Genomic DNA, 15459 nt, shown 5'->3' on the forward strand with positions numbered 1-15459 from the left:
TAAGGTCACAGAGCTGTCAAGTGGCAGAGTGAAGATTCAACCACTGCTTGCTTGGAGTCAAGCAGACCGTGGCCACTTGCCACCTTCAGGCTGGAGCACCTGGCCAAGTGAGTAGCAGCCTTCTGAGGAAGGAGACAGCTGTGGGACACCTGGGAAGAGCAGAGGATGTAGTACAGGAGGAGTCAGAAAAGCCAGGTTTAGGTCCAGCTCTGCCTTGACTAGCTAGGTTCTTGAGGAAATCCCCTTAGCTTCGGCATCCTCATCTATAAAATGGGATGAAATGGTTTGTGAAAACGACAGTGAGAAAAAAAAGGTGAGTCTTGGAGTCTGTATCTTAGATTTCTTTCTGGCTCCTTTCTTCCTTTGGTGACTCTCTGGAAGTCACCAAATCTCTAAGCCTCTAAATGTGGAAAATGACTTTCACCTCAAAGGACTACTATGGGGGTTAAAAACCATATGTGTAAAAAACTTGGGACAGAGTTTGGCATGAAGTAATTGCTCAATAAATGCTTTCCAATATTAAACCTTGTAATAGTATCAGCGGTAGTATCCATACTAAGAAATTGTGATTATTAAAACGAGGGGGAAATGTGAGAGTGAAACAACAAAGCAAACGATAAATCCCTTAAAAATAAGGAACTGTTGAAGGGTCTGCCTTAACACGCCCTTGAATAGTTCTGCTGGTTGCAGGCCTAGAGCTCCCTTTCACTGAGAAACATTTAACATTAGTCAAAACCAGAGAAGGAGACACATCATGGTTTTGAGCAGGGGGGCTTGGTCTGTTTTTACCACGTTCTTTTTCCATGTCTACTCCATGATCCCAAAAGGAACATGCCTCTAACTCATTCCTGCCACGCTGGTGCCAGGCACCCAGAACACACCCGCATGCGGGCCTCTCTGAGGAAAGACACTGAACCTCTCTCTGCCAGCCAGCCTGCAGGACAAAGCCAGACTGTCTGCCAAGAGAGACTCAAAGTCTCCACCAGGTTTGACATTGACTAAGTCTGACTCTGTGATTTGACCAACAATCCTTTTGTATGGGCAGGATCCCACAAGACCACTCGAGGGTGTCTTGACCCCCGTTAAGGGGGGCCCCCGACTTGGCAGCCACACAGGTGCACTTCCCAAAGTCCAAGTGATGGAGACTCTCTCTGAAAGGACCCCAGGCTTTAACCTAAGACCACCTTTGCATCTCCCCATCAGGCCCTCACAGTCTGGCCTTCAGGGAGTTTGCCAAAGCAGCTGTGGCTTCCTGAGTGGCCAAGATGGTGTGGAGGGGTTTCTGCTCTCCCTGGGCCTTTTCCCCTTAAGCTGGTGTCCCAGGCACCTCTCCCAGTTTGGAAAGCAGATTATTTATGGTTTATTTTTGACACCAGATCATCGTTGCCCAAGTTTCATCAATTTGTCACTGTTTTTATTGTCAGCAATTGCCCATAACTGGAGCACATTTAAAATGTCATTGATCTTGGTATTACAGTGTCATAATCTGACAGTAATAGGTGTAGCCAGCACAGGAAGCCCAGGCCCTGAGATTGATGGCGTTCAGCACACCAATTATATTCTGTCCATCTAAGTGATAAAAGAGTACGTAGGAGGCATTCAATAGATAAATTAGATATCGCTCCCAATTATGTCCCTTTATTTTATGGAGTCATGTGTTCCTCTTAGAACTTGTTTTCTTCATTTGGCTTATAAAGGGGTGCTACTTGACCTCCAAAGACGAGGGTTGCTCCCCTGCCTGCCCCACCTTGGGCTTAACCCTGAATCCCTCCCTACCTTCTAGAAGTTTCTCACCAGAACTCACCTTGGAACTCAGCTGGGAGCCTCCTCAGCACAGCAAGTGGTCACAGGTGTGAAGGGAAGGAGGTGGAGGTACCCCAGTGTCTGGGGAGGGTTGGATCAGGCCTTTGGGAAGGACTAGGAGAGCTGATGACACTTTTCCTTCAGGTGACTCTAACCAAATAGATGAGATTGGCAGAGGAGCCATTCACTGGGTTAGGGTCCTCCAGCCCTAACACTAGTGCCTTCAAATTAGGGCAACTAGTGAATTGTTACGGCTGAGGAGGAGGAAGTCAGTCAGGAAGCTTTCCGTACTTAGGAAGTGGATTCGTCCATCCCCCTGCCTCCACTCTAGCCCGAGTTGAGCCAATTCAAAGTTTTCCTTGGAAGGAGACCCCAGAATCTCTCACACCCCATTCCAGTCAAGATTAGATGCCTTCCCCAGTTTGACAGGGGAACCTGGAGTGCTGCAGTCCATGGGGTTGCAATGAGTTGGACATGACTTAGTGAATGAACAATAAAAACAACAAGTTTAACTCCTGGGCAGGCAGTGGGCTCCCTGCTGGAGAACACACCCTTAAGAGCATCTCAGTTCCGAGAGGAGAACTTACCCGAGGCCCGAAATGAGAGGCAGGGGACAGAGAGAGGACAAGGGTTCACTTTATTTGGGGCCTGGCTTATAAGAACCTTAAACTCTGAGGACAGCCTTGACCTGGTCCAGGCCCCTGTTCCCCCATCCCCCCATATCTCCCTGAAGCCAGCAGGAAACACAGAGGAGACTGAGACACTAGGTGGTAAATAGCGATCCAAGTCCATTTATTGAGCTTTGTAAGAGACAGTGTCCATGGGCTGGGTTGTTCCCTGTAGCCTGTTGCCATCTTAACTGTTATAAATAATCCTGGCACTAAGTGCGCTGTTACACTGAGGGGAAGTTGTTCTTAGGGCGTGAAATCTGAGAATATGGGTCAGAGGAGGAGGGATGATGGGGGACAGGAGGAAGAGGTGGGGAGCCATCACCCCGAGGCTCCTCAAGTACAGTCCTGAGCTGGTGATAGATGAATTTCTGGAGCAGTGGATGGCATTTCAAGTGAAATGTTTATAGGAAATGAGTGTGATTTAAACAATGTCTTGGCCGATAAACACCAGCCAGATGGGGGGAGCGGGCCAGGCGAAGGGTGGAGAAATCAAAGACCCAGAGGGCCCCAGTATTAAGCAGCTGTCTGAAGCGCTGCTCAAGCACACACACTAGCTTTGGTCTTAACATGTTTTTAAGAGCTGGTTATGATTTCCTCGAGGGCGGCTCAGATTAAGACTGGAGTGGAGCCCCCAACTGAGTGCCTTCAATAACTGTCCATCACATCCTCTTTAGAGTCAGCAGCCTCCTCCCCTCGGCTCAGGGAGCCTGGGACCGAGGAGGGCTGCCGGGCTGCCCTGCTCATCAGCCTCTTCCTGGGCAGCAATGGGGCCTGATGACCTTCACACCTAGATGCTGGGCAGATCCAGGGATGGGCATTGAGCTCCGCCCCCAGGGAGCTCTCAGTCTTCAAGGCAAAAGAAAACATACAACCTAGAAAAGAAGAGAGAGCATGAAGAGAGCAGAGGATGGAAGTCAAGGAAGGGAAAACTGTCACCAGATTCCAAATCTGGGCCCTTCTCACCACGTTGACTGCTGCCACCCTGGTCCGAGCCACTCATCTCTCACTTGGATTAGTGCCAGAACCTTTCAACAGGTCTCCCTGCATCTTGACCCACCCTCCACCCCCGCAATCCATTCTCAACACAAGAGACAGAAGGCCTATTTAAAATGTCAGTTCAGTCATATCTGCCCTCTCCATTCAGAATAAAAATCAAACTCCTTAAGATAGCCTTCAAGGCCCTATGTTACCGGGTGCCCTCATTACCTCTCTGATATCATCCCTTCCCACTCTTCTCCTTGTTCACTGGCCTCCAGGTTCCACAAACTTGCCTGGCACATACCTGCCTCAGGGCCTTTGCATCAGCTGTTCCCTCTGCTTGGAATTCTCTTCCCCAAGATAGCTGTGGGACTAACTTACGTCCTCATCTCTAGGTCTTTATTCAAATACTATATTCTCAGTGAGACCTCCTTGACTAAAATATTTAAAATTGCAGACTTCCCCTTCATCTTGATCCCTCTTTCTCTGATTTATTTTTTCAGTAATAACTCCCACCTAATATATAATAGAATTTACTTATCTAATAAATGTATTGTTTATTATCTGTCTCACCCTGCTAAAATGTAAACTTGACATGGGCAGGTGTCTTTCTCTGTTTGGGTCACCAGTGTATCCCAAGAACCTAGACTACTGCTCAGTAATAATAACTGCTTAATGAGTAAACACAGAAGATGAGATTTGGAGGGAAGGCAGGGGAAGCCATCCTAGGATGGGGTCCACTTATGCCTCATCACACTGCAGGCCATGAATGAGGACCAGAGTGGGAGGGGAGGGTCAAGGTGATGGACACAAGTGCAGGAGTTGTGCAAGGCCATCACTAAAACTGGGGGGACTCTGTTGGCAAAGAGACTAGCTGGATCTCCCCCCTGAATCTGGTGGAAGACTTGACTTTATGTTGGAATTTCATCATCTCAGTGACCAAGAAGCACTTTGGGATAATAATACCAAAGGGATGTGCCAAGCAAGAATGAAGTGATTGGAAATGATGGGTGGATGGGAATTCAGAGGTCTTCAAGGTAGGGGAGGGTGTATGTTATTGTGTATGTTCATGGAGGGAGGGAATCGAGCCATCATCTCAAAGAGGATGTTTCATCTCCACTGAGGGCAGAAGCTGAAACCATGAGCTGCACCGAAAGTAAAAGGAATTGGAGTTAGACATCCAGGAAGACTTCCCAACAGTGCAACGGGTAACAAAGGGAAGGTATGGAGACTGGTTCTCTGGAGAACCCGAGCAGGACCCAACTGGGTGATGCCTCAGCCAGGTGAACACTGGGGGTCCTGGGATGACAGAGTGGGGACTTAGAGCCCTGGAAAGGGCTCCTGCCTCGGCTGGGACCCCTAACCCCTCCCTCTCCCCTGCAAGGCTTCCGAGCTCCCAAGGCATGCAGTCATCTCAGCAGGGTGGGGTGGGGGGAACTGAAGGTACTTGGTCCTCCCAGACCCACTAGTCCAGGTGTGTCCCTTTACCCCTCTCTCCCAAACCTCTGTGCTCAACTCAGCTTTGTGGTGACTTTAGGGTACAAGCCAGGAGAGGGAGAAAATATCTTTGGAGGATTCTATAAGCCAGTGGTTGCTGTGGTTAGAATGGAGAGAGGACCTGGGTGGCCTGGAAGTCCTGACCATGTGGGAGGGAGACTTACTTGTCACTGTATAACTTTTGATGCCTTTTGAGTTCTCAATCATGTATATGTATTTCCTATTTGAAAAAAAAATAAGATAATTAAAATCAGACAGAAGCAATGACAACAATAATAACAAGAATAGGTCCAGGGAAATGAGACTGCTACAGCACAGAGGGGCATTAAGGGGTCATGTGTCCAGACTGTCAGTGTCAACTCCCTCTCTTGGTCTTTAATGGGCCAGTCTCCCCCTCGACCTCGCCATGTTATGTGCAGGGCTGTGTGTATGCTACCAGTCAACCTTCAGTGAGATAATTTTAAAGCTGCATGGTCTGAAATGTCATCTTCTTCCAGGGAGTCATCACTTTATGCAGCTCTCCTCTGTTCCCCAGTCTGGTGTCTGATCGTTTACCCCTCCTTTCCTGCCTTCCTCTTCTCCAGCACCCTCAACCACAAAAGTAGCTCCCCCTTGAAATCTGGCCCTGCCCCAATGAGACACATGACCCTGAGCAAGTCATTTAACCTTTGTGCGCCTCTGTTTCTTCATCTATAATTGAGGATCATGACCTTCCTCCCAGGGCTCTTCATGAATCCATTTGTACAACAAGCATATTTTCTGTGCCAGGCGCTGCACCCGGCACTGAGGATCACATGGGACAATGTATGTGGAGTTAGCACAGAGACAGAGTTATTGCCATGGCTTCCTTCCTTGGATGGTTTTCTGGCCTGGACGTTTCAATCCCCTTTACTAGCATGCCCTTGGAAGAATTCACTGTATACTCCCAAACTCTCAGCTTCCAGCACTGCTCCTGGGGTGAGGCTGACATCCTCTTCTGGATAAAGCATCAGCGGCTACAAAAACAACCTCTTTCCCAGGCTTTTCCACTTGGAAGAGTCGGACACAACTTAGCAACTAAACAAGTCCTGAGGGCATCCCTTTGCCCACAAGAAGGAATAATGCTGAAATTTATCTACGGCCTTTAGACTGGAGCTTCAGGAATATCTCTTGTTCTGTAGGGGCCCTGTCGCTGGGAGTTGGGGCTGGAAAGGGGTACAGCTGCCCCTGTCCCAGCTCTGTTCATTTCTCTCCTCTACTGAGCCCCAGGCCTCTTCAGGGGCAGGGGCTGGGATTGGAAACTCCCTCACATTTGCCTTCCTCTGAATGTAACCTGGGCTGTGCAGAAAGATGAAACCTTCTCAGAAGACAATCCCTACCTCAGCACATATAGGAGCTGGTTTCATAGAGAGGAAAGAAAAGTTTCCAGAGCTCTCAAAAGGAGGTTGTCTCCACTCCTTGCCTGGCCACTGAGGGTTGGGTACCACTGGAAAGCAGGAGTGTTCGCTTGTAGAAAGAATGTTCTGTTTCAGTCCTGGTTATGACAAAATCTCACCAAAGTGATGATGATGGACCACAGGGATGGAGGAATCAAGTTGAGACATAAGGAGGGACTTCCTGATTGTCAGGAAACAGGTTGAAGGAGAGAGGCCCGGGTGGGTTAGCAGGAACCACTCAGATACAGTCCAGAGGCAGGAGGAAGGATGAGATGATCTGAGGGCTGCCAAGGATTCAGGGATTCCATGATATTGCAGAGCTGGCAGGGACGGGAGAGGAGGCCAGAGAGATGGGAGTCCATCAGTGTCTAGAGCACAAGTCCCATGGATAGGGACCAGGCTCTCTGGAGCCCCTCAGTATGCCCAGCACCAAGCCTTATACAGGCAGACTAGGGAATCTGACTGCAGTGGACAAGTCTTTTCCCTGGCAGATGGTGCCAACTCCACTCTCAGGGAAGGACAGCTGCTTTAGAGCCTAGGTCAAAAAAAGTGGTTCCAGACTGTGGGACCAGGAAGTACTTCTTCATGTCCAACCTCAAGCCTGCTGGTTTTGATCTTATGGCAACTGGTGAGGTTTGCCCATCCCCAGAGCAGGGAAGGCTATGGGAGAGCTGGCCAAACTCTGGGCCTCACTTTCTCCCTCTGTAGAATGAGGGGGCTGCACTAGATTATTTCTAAGGTTTTTTTCACCCCTGCATATCTGTTCCTCTTCCATTCTCTCTACTTCCTCAATTTTCTCCCCTTTTAAGTCCCTGTCCGCCACTTAACGGGGCTTCCCAGGTGGCTCAGTGGTAAAGAATCCACCTACCAATTCAGGAGACTTGAGTTCCATCCCTGGGTTGGGAAGATCCCTGGAGAAGGAATTGGCAACCCACTCCAGTATTCTTGCCTGGAAAATCCCACGGACAGAGGAGCCTGGCAGGCGACAGTCCATGGGGTCACTTAAGAGTCAGACACTGACTGAGCAAAGAATAAACAACTCCCACTTAATCCACTGCCTTCCCTATCTCAATCTCTCCCCTCCCCAACCAACTCTTTCCCGTTTTCCTCTTTACCCTTAAAGAGTGAGAGAGGTCTCCCAAACTACCTTGCCCCCTCCCTGAAGCCCTGTGTGTTCTGGGTTCCCCGCCCCCACCGCTCCCGGGCTCTAGCGCCCCCTTCCTCGACCTTAAGACGCCGGAGCCGGTAGACTGGAAGGAAGACCCCCTAAACCCCCTAAAGCAGCCTCTGCCTTGCCCCTGCAGCGGCCCCACTGCGGGGCCCAGGTCCCCAACCCCCCAGCGTGGCCAGCCCGCCCCTCTCCCAGCAGCCGGTGCCGCTGTGCGCCCTCACCCCACGCTAATGCGATCTGGAGAGACCCGGGCGGGCGGCGGGCAGTCTGGCTGAGCGTCCCGGGCGGCGCTGATGGATGGTCGCCTGACAGTAATCGCGGAATGAGGACGCGCTGGCGACGCTCTCGCCCGAGGCCCCGCTGTTCGGCGAGCCCCTGAGTCCCTCCCTCCGCAGCGACGGCCTCCCAGGCGCTGTCCCCATCCAACTGGACTTTGGGGAGGCCTGGGGCCTCCAGGTGAAACTCGAAGTGGGGCTTTCCCTGCCCTGTCTCCTCCTCAAGGCCCTGGTTTCTGTTCCGGGTTAATCCTTGTATCTACTGCTTCTGTGATTCAAGCTACCCATCTCCTTGAGCCTCAGTTTCCCCTTCTGTATAAGGGGAAATATGGTCCTTATAAGCCTGGGAGGAGAGTGTTAGCAGCAAAGGAGGAAATGCTGTGGAAAATTATCACTCTTCTGGAAGTAGAAATCGATTTTCACTTTTTAGTTCATGTCGCTCAGAATCATCTGGGCTAAAGCAGAAAGCTGAATGAGAGTTGGGGGGATATTCACATGCAGACTGTATGTTCATACAAGAACACAGGTCATAGTGCTTGGGGCTGTCTAACAAGTGTATCTGAATGTAAAACACAATGGTATCAGTATTGCTGTGATGTCTTAAGAAGCAGGTCAGCACAGATATTCCTTCTGAGGTGACCACCTCAAGGCCCACCTACCCATTTAAGCCCCAGTCCTGTCCAGTCTTGGGATCCCCTTCAGTAAAGGGCTGGGCTGACTGAGGGCTGTGAGAAGATTCCGCTTGGGGAAATGTTCCTGGACCATTTTCCAGCCCCTTGCCACTTCCAGGTGACCTAGAGTTCTAAGGCTCCTCTGCTCCCCCACCCCAGGGTATCCCCCTCAGGCAAGGGCCCTTTTGAGAGCTGGGGGCAAGGACCCAGAACCGATTACCATTCTGAGAGCACACCCAGACGCCTCCTCACTCCCTTTTAACCTTTCCCTCTCGTAGGAAGCCAAATTGAGTTAGTCTTGAGTTTTGATTTAATTCCCGAAATGGAGTCATAATCTGTTTAGTGTCCTTTTTCCCAAGTCCTGAGTACTGAAGTGTGTGTGGGGAGAGAGGGGGAGTTAATGAGAGAGCAGGTCTGTGGCTTGTGGAGAACCTCACACACTTAACCTCCAAACACCACTAAACAGCCGGAGACACCAGGGCTGAGCTGCCGAAGGCCACTGCTGGTATAGTGGGGATCAAAATGAGGATGACTAATACTTGCTGGGCACCTGGAAGTGCCAGTACTGAGTCAGGCACTGCCCGTAAATTTCACACTTAAGTTCCACAGTTATCTTCCAGATAGATACCATGAATCCCTGGAGAAAGAAATGGCAACCCACTCCAGAATTCCTGCCTGGAAAATCCCATGGACAGAGGATCCTGGCAGACCACAGTCCATAGGGTTGCAAAGAGTTGGACACAATTGAGGGACTGAGCATAGGTACCATGAATAGTCCCAATTTACAGATGAAGAAACTGAGACTTAGGTTAAGTAGCTTACTCTGCAGCATCCTATAGCTATTATGAAACAGCAGAGCCCAACTTTGAAACTATCAAAGACCACAAAGCCTGTGCTCTTAAGCCCTCCTGGAGTGACCCTGGGCTAGATACTCAATTACAGGTACCAGTTCCCTTATTTGCATAATACAGATAATAAACAGAGGTAATACTATACTCCCTTCACAGAGATGTTGGGTTGATTAAATGAGATAAGGTATTCACCCCATTCACAGGAAGCATTAGATTAAGTGCCATAAACATTGGGGTGGGGTTGGGCAAAGGAAGAGATACAATGCAATGTGATACAATGGGGTGACAAATCATTATACATTGTTACTGTTGATAACAACAGTTATCAAGTGTAATACTACTGGGCACAGGCAACCCTACAAGGAAAAGATTGCTATGCCTGCTTTACAGATGAAGAAACTGAGTTTCAGATAAATTAAGTAAATTTCTTAAAAACCAACCGGTTAATAAATGGCAGAACTGAGCTTATGTTCAAACACTGGGCCCTTGGACTCCAAAGCAGGCAGCTCCCAGCGCCCCAGGGTCACCAGAGACTGGCCTCTTCTGGGGGAGGTCAGGGCTAAGGCCAAGAAGCCCAAGTTACATCTTCTACCACCTGGGACCTGATTTTCTCAGGTGAGCAATGTTTCCTTAAAAGAACAGGAGGAAAGTAAAGAAGCAGCTGAGACAGTTTTTCCCTCCCTCAAAGCCAATGTGGGGCTTCCCTCCCCTCCTCTCTCCTCCCTCTCTCTTTCCCAGTTTGCTCTGTGCTCAAGTTTGTGGCCATTAAATAGAAGAGAAAGTTTGAACCAGGTGTGAAATATTTATCAGTTAATTACAATATGCAGATTCTGGTCCTGGGGGTGATTTATCTTTTTGGAAATATAGGAAAAGACCCCGGAAACTTGTATACTAATTGCTTGGCCTATTATTGTAGCAACCAGGTAGAAACTCCATTTACTATGTAACTACAGATTTTCCCCACTAGCTGCCTCTACCTCTGTCACTGGTGGTCTGGGGCTCATATACTTTTCTGAGGAGGGAGGAACCTTGGAGGGGTCCATTTTTCCATTCCCCTGTTTCCTCTTGGGGTGGCCCCTTTCTAAATCCCAATAGTTGTAAGAAATTAAAAGGATGAAAGTCTGAAATTCTGTGATCTCAAGTCAATCCTAAGTGACAGCCCCCTGCCAATCCCACCTGAAGCAATGTGGCTGCTGAGGGGGCCCCAAGTTGAGAAGAAGTTCTAGGCTGAGTACCCTTCCTGCTGTACCTCCCGTTAATACACAGGAAAAGGGCAACATGGCAGCCTTCTAGCACCTCTTGTGTCCCAGGGCCTGTACCTAATCCCTGGCTACAAATTAGCATCACCGAGGGGTTCTTAACAATCCAGAAGCCTGGCCACTACTCCAGATCAACCAAATTAGAATCTCAGGAGGTGGAATCCAGGCATCAGCATTTCTTAAAGCTCCCGAGGCAGTTCCAATGTGTGGCAAATGATGTGGCCCTTGAGAGCTAACAGAAGAGAGTGGCTGCTGGTGTAAGGCGCTGCTTATCTGCACGACTCCATCATTGTTATCCCTCTCTTTTAGATGCTGGAGGAGGCAATTCCTTCACTTTTATTGGAATCTGAAGAGCATCCTTTTCCCTCCTTACAAGAAGCTTGATATTAATAACCACCATTTATCAAGCTCCTGCTGAATGCTTGGATCCATGCAAATAAAATTTAATCTGATCCACACAACTGTTCCATAAGGTCAGTGGGTATGTCCATTTTATGGATGTCTAAGACAGGTTAAGTAGTCTGCCTAAGGTCATACAACCAGCAAGTGACAGAGCTGGGACTTGAATCCAAAACCCATGCTTTTAGCTACTCAGTTTCTCAAGGCTGAAAGGGAAGTGCTTCCTAGTTGGTATCTGAAGGACCTAGGGAATATATTAGGGTAAAGGGTAGAGAGGGGCTACACGTGGATGGGGCATGAAGGAAAGAGTGGCGGTGGGTGGGAGAGGCTGGACAGGGTATGTGGGGAAGGGCTGAGGTACCTGAAGGAGGGTGTGGGGAGGACCAGGACCACTGAGCAGAGCCCATCATCAGGACCGGGTGGCTGGAACGGGGAGGGAACTTGTGTCAGAGGAGGGGTCTTTGTGAGGCCCGAAGCAGTGAGGAATGCCCGCCATGAATACTAAGGGCAAGAAGAAGAGAAAGGGCCAGAGGGGGCTGGGTGATGTTTAGCTGCTGGGGTGATTAATGGGGGTGAACGGAGGGTGAAACTCAAACCCTCGAACGGAGATGGTGGGGAATGGTTGTCCAAGAACAACAGTGCACTGTTTCGTGGAGAAAGCCAATGTCCAGAGGAGGGGCCGGTGGGGAGGACGCCGGGCACAGTTGCTCCTTCCCTTTTTTCCCAAGGTCTCTTTATTTGCCATCAAACAGTAAATTAAAATATACTTGCCAGCTCCAGAGGACTCTCTGGATGGGCTTCCTACCTGCCTCCGGGCTAGTGAGAGACCCAGGGACGCTGGGGTGGCCTGATGGAAGAGCAAGTGAACTTTGGGGTGGTGGCTGAGATGACTCCGTGGACCAGCTCCACCGGGGCAGGAAGCAGTGATGCGCTGGCTGGGCCACTGGCTTACCCTGGACCAGACAGCATGGAGAGATGCATGAGGGCCGGTTCCCCAATGGTGGTGTCCTTACAGCAGCCTTGCCTCGGGGAGGAAGAGAGGGCTTCTTTTCCCTGAGAGAGAGTTGGGGGAGGGAGGCTGGAGGGCCCTGGTATCAAGGTGTTAAGCTGGGTTTGAGGAATAGAGGGACAAGTCATGGGATGTAGGAGGTCTGAACCCCTCTCCTCATTTCCTACTTCTTTCTCTCCAGGTGCAGCTGTGGGAGCTGCCTCGCCCTCCCCATCTCACTTCTGGAGGGCAAGAAAGGCAGGAAGAGGGGATGAAGAAAACTGTCTCAGTGCAGAGGGAGGTGAGCTGCAGGCAGGGATTTAAAGGGAAATTATCTCCCGGGACAGTTTTCTCTCTAGGCCATTCCAGATGTGAAACAACTGATGGATTCTACTTCCCCACCCCCAACCATCCCAGGGCGTGGTGCCTTCTACAGGGGAGTGAGGTGGGGGGAAAGGGAGGTCAGGAAAAGGAGCCCAGTGTGTCTTCAGGAGTGCCCAGAGGGCTGACAGAAGCCATCATCCCCTCAGGGCAGGGGAGGCAGACCACCCATCCCTGATCCCAGATCACTTGAATATTGCGCCTGGGAGTCCTGCCACCAAATCTTAGTTCCTCTCTCCACACAAGGTTGGCCAAGATACTTTTCTTATTGGGGTCTCGCGTCCAGGCCCCACTCTGTCTTTCTAGGAGCCAAGCCTACAAAGCACTTTGAAATCTGAAGTTCATGGGAGGTGGTTTATTGAGTGCAAATACTCTATGAGGTGCACCGTGACTTGACTGGTAATGAAGCGACCATTCCACATGGAGGCTGAGTTCAAGGGGCTGGTCTCAGTTTGCTTGTTCTGAGGGCAGGGGCTAACAGAGGCTGCTCTGTGCTTCACAGGGGAGAAGGAAATCAAGGAGCCCACTGGAGGGCAATGGTCAGCACTAACAGTCTTAATTATGAATTAATAATTTATAATTATTCCCCACTTGCAGATAAGCACAAGCCCATTGAAATGATTTCCCAGGGAGGAACATAGTTGGAGAGGATGGGAGGGGAACTTCAGTACAGCCATCACTTCCCTAGAGGCCCTTAAGTTCATTCCTTTGCTTCCCTAGCCAAACATGGAAGGCATTCATTAGCTTCCTTGGCTGGTTCCTCCCAACAACTATCCCCACTCCCTCCCCAAGCCACTAAACATAGTGCCACACTGCCTCCAGCTCTTCCAAGGCCAGAGGGCCATCCATGCCAGAGAGACCTGAGAACTTGGATTCTGGACTTCTGGAGTCCCTCTGTTCCCTGCTGCCTGTTCTACTGTTTATATATGGGGTGTGGGAGGGGCTGATGTGGCTATCTTCTGGCTCTCCTCCTTCTTCCTTCCATTCTCCTGCAGATTGCCTTGGAGCCCTCAGAGCGTGGCAGAAGACCTCTCCAACTCTATGCAGGAAGGGAAACAGGAAGCACCCCTTCTAGTGTGGATGCCCTTAGTTCCAGCTTCTGAATTAGAGAGGCTGATCCTGACCTCCTGAGAAGACCCCTACATGGCATCAATTATGGTGAAAGTGTAAGTCACTCAATCGAGTTCCACTCTGTGCAACCCCATGGACTATAGCCCACCAGGCTCCTCCGTCCATGGAATTCTCCAGGCAAGAATACTGGAGTGGGTAGCCATTCCCTTCTCCAGAGTATCTTCCCTACCCAGGGATCGAACCCAGGTTTATCTGCATTACAGGAGGATTCTTTATCATCTGAGCCACCAGGAAGCCCAGTTATAGTGGTGGGGCCTAAACAGAGCTAGGGAGGCATACCCAGCACCAGACCCAGCTCTCTGCTGCTCCTCTTCCCAACAACCACAACCCCAAATTCCCACTTTTGGGGATTAAAAAAAACCTTAAAAGAACCTCAAAGAGCTGCACAGAAACTCTCAGCTCCAGGGAATTGGCTCAGACCGTAAAGCATCTGCCTACAATGCGGGAGACCCTGGTTCAATCCCTGGGTTGGGAAGATCTCCTGGAGAAGGAAATGGCAACCCACTCCAGTATTCTTGCTTGGAAAATCCCATAGACAGAGGAGCCTGGTAGGCTACAGTCCATGGGGTCCACAAAGAGTTGGACACAACTGAACGACTTCACTTTCACTTTTCAGGGAATCTTCTCTCTCTCAGGGAATCTGAAAAGGAGAGATTGGTTCTTTTAAGCATTCACCGCCTTAGACCACGAAGGGGCCTTATCTTTTGGTCCTTAGGTGATCCTTGACCACCATCTCTGATGTGGAACCACCTTCTTCAAAGTACTAGAAGAAGGAATGAGAAGATGGTGGAAGTGCACAAGGAGATCTGGTATTAGAAAGGGTTTCCAATCCCAGTTCCAGAGTGTTCCCATCTGCTTCATCATGTACCTCAAATGTGCACGTCAGGCTAAATCTACAGGTTGAAGGGAGTTGGGACAACTAGAACCTAAAAGCACCCTTTTCCAAATCTGTGGTACAAGGGCGCCCTTGAAAAACTGCTACAGGCAAGGTGGACGGTCAGCCAAACACACTGGGTGGGCATCATACGCCCGCCCCAAGCTGTCTCCTTTCCTGATCCCAGTTTTGGTCTCAAGAGGAGGATTAGTTAGGTGTGATCCAAGTTATCCAGATAATTAACTGTGGAAGCACGAGTTTGTGTGTGTGTGTGTGTGTGTGTGTGTGTGTGTGTGTGTGTTAATGCCACTCCTTTGGCCTCCAAAGAGGCCAAAAAAATTCTCTTCTTCCCTAGCTCCTCCTACTTTCCATGCGCCTCCCCAGCTTATACCCCCAAATCCTAGTTCCGGAAAAAAATCCTAGAAGGGCAAACTTTCCCGATTTACCATTTTCCCCACCTGCAACCCTGTCCCCTCCCTCTCCCCAATTTTTTTTTTCTCTCTTCGCTTCTTTAAAAAAAAAAAAAACGAAGAAGAAGGAATTTTCAATAGTCCCACTTGTCAAGCGAAGACCATCTTTTAACCTTCAACAGCAGCGAAAGCCGTGTGAACTCTCGGTGAACCAAGATTGAAGTCATAAATCACGCGTACAAAGGCGGCTGCGGAGGCTGGCGCGGGCTGCTGCACCTTTAACGCTTTCTGGGGCTGACAGGCGGCGGCCCAGCTAAAGTTCACAGCGCCCGGGGAGGGCCCGCCCGCCCCCGCCTCCCCTCCCCCCGCCTCCCCTCCCCCCGCCTCCCCTCCCCCCGCCTCCCCTTCCCCCGCCGGCCCCGGCCCGCCCCGGCCCGGCCCGCGCGCGGCCGCCCCAGCCCCGCCGGGGAGGCCCCTGAGTTGCTCTCGCAAGGGGAGAGGGAGGCGTTTTCTCTCCCGTCATCCCGCTCCATCCCGGACGGCCGTGGATCTCCGTACCCCCCCTCCCAACTCAATCCACCCTCCTCCCTCTCTGCTTGCTTTATTTAAACAGGCAACTAGATCCACACGGACACGATAATTCAGCTGGTTTTGTCTTTGGCATTTTCTGCAGGACCCCAAGAGA

General features: G+C 50.3%; 1 protein-coding gene across 1 annotated transcript in view; it reads right to left on the bottom strand.

Annotated features, from left to right (window-relative positions):
* Positions 1–2571: 2571 nt before the first annotated feature.
* Positions 2572–15459, bottom strand: part of HOXC4 (homeobox C4) — a 73539-nt gene continuing 60651 nt past the window's right edge. Inside the window, exons 3-4 of the mRNA XM_081587259.1 lie at positions 5114–5169; positions 2572–3346 (exon numbers count right to left, since the gene is read on the bottom strand). Of these exons, the coding sequence (XP_081443385.1) occupies positions 3120–3346; positions 5114–5169 (283 nt within the window). The 3' untranslated portion in view covers positions 2572–3119. The remainder of the gene's footprint in view (positions 3347–5113; positions 5170–15459) is intronic.

Source organism: Giraffa tippelskirchi, chromosome 4, assembly GCF_054371585.1.
Source record: "Giraffa tippelskirchi isolate mGirTip1 chromosome 4, T2T-mGirTip1v1.2.pri, whole genome shotgun sequence".
Taxonomy (NCBI): Eukaryota; Metazoa; Chordata; class Mammalia; order Artiodactyla; family Giraffidae; genus Giraffa; species Giraffa tippelskirchi.